General features: G+C 55.4%; 1 protein-coding gene across 1 annotated transcript in view; it reads left to right on the forward strand.

The window, feature by feature from the left end:
* The window catches only part of ALYREF (Aly/REF export factor), a 4562-nt gene extending 441 nt beyond the window's left edge, over positions 1-4121 (forward strand). Inside the window, exons 2-6 of the mRNA XM_026036830.1 lie at positions 81-212; positions 2345-2492; positions 2580-2643; positions 2815-2995; positions 3833-4121. Of these exons, the coding sequence (XP_025892615.1) occupies positions 81-212; positions 2345-2492; positions 2580-2643; positions 2815-2995; positions 3833-3847 (540 nt within the window). The 3' untranslated portion in view covers positions 3848-4121. The remainder of the gene's footprint in view (positions 1-80; positions 213-2344; positions 2493-2579; positions 2644-2814; positions 2996-3832) is intronic.
* The last annotated feature ends 205 nt before the right edge of the window (positions 4122-4326 follow it).

The following is a 4326-nucleotide window of genomic DNA, read 5'->3' on the forward strand; positions in this document are numbered from 1 at the left end:
CGGTGCCTCCCGGCGGCCCTTTGTTCGCGCGCGCGTGGCGGGAGCGCGGCCCGGTGAGCGAGGCGCCGCTCTCCCCGCAGCCCAAGCAGCTCCCCGAGAAGTGGCAGCACGACCTGTTCGACAGCGGCTTCGGGGCGGGCGCCGGCGTCGAGACCGGCGGGAAGCTGCTCGTCTCCAACCTCGACTTTGGCGTCTCGGATGCCGACATCCAGGTGAGCGGCGCCCGCGGCCCGTCCGCAGCCCCGGCGCGGGCACTGCGGCCCCGGCCCCCTCCCTTGTTTCCTGCCCCAAACACCGCGTCTCCTGCGCAGTTGTTTGGTGTGAGGAAAACTGCCCCGCAAAGGGCTGCTGCCCTCAGAGCTGCGGCTGGTGGCACCGTAGGTGCCCGCCGCAGTGTCTGTGCGGGGTAACGCTGCGCTTCGCCGGCCCTCCTGTGCGCCGAGCATGGTGTAAGCTGCGTAAACACTCAAAATCTGCCCAGCTCCCCAGGAGCTCGGCAGCCAGTGTGCGGTGATTGGGGAGCTGTGTTTCTATGGACCCCCTTTATGTGGTGTCTTTGTTCTCTTAAATGTGAATGCTTTTCTATGGGAGCATCAGTCAGTGAAATTAGGGAGGCTGATTTGCGAGGGGGGATGTTCCCCCTTTGCTGTAGGATCTGTGTTTACATTTCTTACAGTGGTTCAGTTTTTCAGCTGGGTTACCATATTGGGCTTCATCGCTGTTCCAGCTCTGCTTTAGTGAGAAATCTGACATCTGCTTTGGGTCAGGATTTGGTTTGAGACAGTCTTCGCGTGGGCTGATCAGATGCGACGGCGTTGATGCCCCCACCCAGCTATAGGGCTGCTGTAATGTACTGAAAACTGTAGAGCCTCGAGCGTTCACAGGGAAGGTGCTTCCTCACTGCAAGGATTTGCTGCTTGGGACGCAGTGCGGAACGCTGCTCTTTAGGTGGCTTTTGGTCCTGATGCCAGTAAATGCTTTTCCATCTGTTAACTCATTTCAGTTACTCTATGTGTTAATCTGGCTACACCTGGAGAATTGAGAGTGAGTGTTTTTTCCAGGTCACCTAGTTAGCGTTCAGTGAGTAATGCACTTTAAGCCACTTCTTTTCTACTTGAGGTTAGCTTTGGTCGTGCTTGCTGGAGCCAGGCCCTGATGTTTTAGGTGCAGGTCTATAAAGATGCCCGAGTTCAGCTGGTTCCTGTGCAGCTGTGGTAGTTAACACGTGACTACCACTCTTGGTTTGGATGGTGGGTGCTGCTCAGGCTCCCTGTGTGTGTTATTTGGCAGCAAAGCTCGCTTTAGCAGAGAGGTGCAAAGCTCATTTGCACCTATTTGTTACTGCCTGTCTTGTAATTTAGCACTTGCTCAGCCACGCTGCTCGGTTTCCTTGTATCTGCACCCGTCCCATCGCTAATGCACGCAGCTGCGAGCTGCCTCGGCAGGAGCGTGAAGCAAACCTCGCTCGTCGGGAAGCCCTGAGCTCCTGCTGCTGCTCTCGGAGAGCCGGGCCGTGCGGCACGGGGAGAGGCTGCTGCTGAAGGCGCCGTGGAGCAGCCGCTTGTGTGTGCGGCTCCGTGTTCTGACCGCTTGCCCGGAGCGCTGCACTAACCGGCACATCGGCTAAATGAACGCGGGGCAGAGCTTGCAGCTGGAATGGTGTGGAGGCTTTGCCCAGATGAGGTGAAGAGCGGTGGGCGGTTTTGGACAATCCTGGGCTGGATGCTGAACTCCCTGGGCACCACCTGTAGCAGAAGCTTGCGAAGCGGTGAGGTTTCCCTAGCTGCTTTATTAGCAGCAGCACCACAAAACAGAGTCAGTGACGCTGCTGTCGCTGCCTCTTCTCAGTTTTGGTCACATATTCTTAAACCCAAAGATGACTGGATTGTTTATTTCTTTTAATTGTAATTGATCACATAGAAACTGCAATCACCTTGTGAATCACTGCATTCACAGAAAGACCATTCTTCCTCTTGCTCTCTGAAATGGATTGTTCCAAAGCGGTGGCCCTGTACGTTCAGGCTCAGCACAAACACGGGCTGCTTCCCTGGGAGCATCAGCGGATCACAGTCCCTTGCGCCTGCTCTGCTGGCTGTGTGTGCACACCCTGCCCATGCTGGAGCCCTTGGATTTGCTTTTGCTGCACGTACACTCTTCTTGAAGTTCTTCTAACACACTTATGTTCCCCTCTTTCATAGATTCTTTGCCTTGTGAATGATGTTTTAAAAGCAGCTGTAGTTTTGGAAAGCTGTAGGTGTGTTTAGGAAACAGCCGGTGCTGTTGTGACCATTCAGTGCTAGCAGCGTGGGTTGTAGGGTGCTCACTGCTCTCCCTTGTTTCCCAGGAACTCTTTGCGGAATTTGGGACCTTGAAGAAGGCAGCAGTGCACTATGACAGATCTGGACGCAGTCTAGGGACGGCAGACGTGCATTTTGAAAGAAAGGCAGACGCTTTGAAAGCTATGAAGCAGTACAATGGAGTCCCCTTGGACGGTGAGTGTGCCGGGCTGCTGCTCCTCATGGCTCGAGGAGTCGGACCCCACGTGCCCCCTGCACGTCTCACTGTGTTTTCCCTTCCAGGGCGCCCCATGAACATTCAGCTGGTTACGTCACAGATAGACACACAGAGGAGACCAGCACAGAGGTGAGAGGCTGCAGTGCCACACGAGCTCTGTGCCTGGTCAGCATGGGGAGTGGATCTGCGTAGCCTCTCTCTGTTTAGGAAGCATGGATCCATCTTCCATTCTGCAAACTTCGGGGTGGCTGTTTGTGTTAACCAGAATGCACCATAACAGTTGCTTTTTAAAAATCACAGTGTAAACAGAGGTGGCATGACCAGAAACCGTGGTGGTACAGGAGGATTTGGTGGTGGAGGTGGCAACAGGCGAGGTAGTCGTGGTGGGAGCAGAGGGAGAGGCAGAGGAGCTGGAAGAACTTCCAAACAGCAGCTCTCTGCGGAAGAGCTAGATGCACAGCTGGATGCTTACAACGCCAGGGTAAGTGCCGCTCGCGGTGGAGCGGGGCTCCTGCCAAGCCCCCCCGGAGGTGCTGACAGCCCAGGGCCGCGGGAAGGGGGGTGCTCCTCGGAGCACTGCACTGAAAGAGCCTCTCTCCAAAGCTGAACCATGGCGCGCTTAACTTTCCAAAGGGTTTAACAACTGCTGTTCCTTGCTCACACTTGAGAAATAGCCCCTCTTCCAGCTTCACAGCCTGTCTAGGACCCATGGAGGCTGGACTCTAGTAGCTGAATTAGCAGCTCCTTAGTATGAACAACAGCAGCGTAACAAAGCGACAGCAATAATAGGCTGGAAAAGTGAAAAACAAAAGGAAAGCCATATGTGAAGTAATGACCCTGGATGCTAACGGAGCAAAGGTCAGCGATGATGTTCATGGAATACAAGTCCATAAAGTGCAGAGCTGAATGAACAAGGCTTCGTTCAGAACCAGCTCAGGAGTCTTTGTGCCGTAGCAAGGTTAGTTGGCTGACGGGGCATTGAGGTTTTTAGATGCACTGTAATTCTGCATCTGGCTGTAGGCCTGGTAGGCGAGGGGCAGAATTGAGGTGCAGTGTGGGAGAGGACAGAAAAATCAGTATGGAGCTGTGCTGCCTGGAGAGGAGTCTGAGAATTAGTGATGTATAAACAGCAATATTAGAAAAAGACCCTGGGGGAAGCAGGGAGCCCATGGTCCTGTCAGAGCACCTCAAAGCGCCACCGTGCAGCTCTGACCAAAAGGCATCACCTGGAAGCGTCTGGTGCTTTAGTGGCCCCGCGCGGCGGCGGGAGCGCGGCCGGGCGCGCGGCTCCGCTCACGGCGCTCTGCTTGCCTTGCAGATGGACACCAGCTAAAGCAGCGAGCGGCAGTGCATGGGAGCGGACTCCAGACATCTCATTCCATGCTCTCCGGCGGGAGGGGCGTGCGACTGTGGCTACTAATATCAAGGATGGGATTTGTTTTACTTTTATGTTTTGGAATAGGTTTTAAACTCATGTAAAGGTTTTTTTTAATTCTGAAGCAGACCTGTTTTGTACTGAGTTATTTTTGGGATAAATTTTACTGGTTGCCTGTTGGGCCGAGGTGGCTTTTTCACCTTTGCCGTAATAAAATAGAACCGTGTCTAGAGCTGTGCCTGCTTGGTGAGGCCGCGGTCCTCCCGCGCGCGCCCCGCCCCCGCGCCGCTCTATGATCCGCTCGCAAGCGCGCGCTTCCCGCGGCGCCCAATCAGCGCGCCGAGCCGCGGCCGGAAGTGCGGGGCCGCGCGGGGCGGTTTATAACGGGAAGTGACGGGCGTGTGCCGGAAGTGCGGGGGCGCGCGCGGCGGGGCGGA

This window comes from Nothoprocta perdicaria, unplaced genomic scaffold (assembly GCF_003342845.1).
Source record: "Nothoprocta perdicaria isolate Ctin4 unplaced genomic scaffold, notPer1 scaffold_187, whole genome shotgun sequence".
Taxonomy (NCBI): Eukaryota; Metazoa; Chordata; class Aves; order Tinamiformes; family Tinamidae; genus Nothoprocta; species Nothoprocta perdicaria.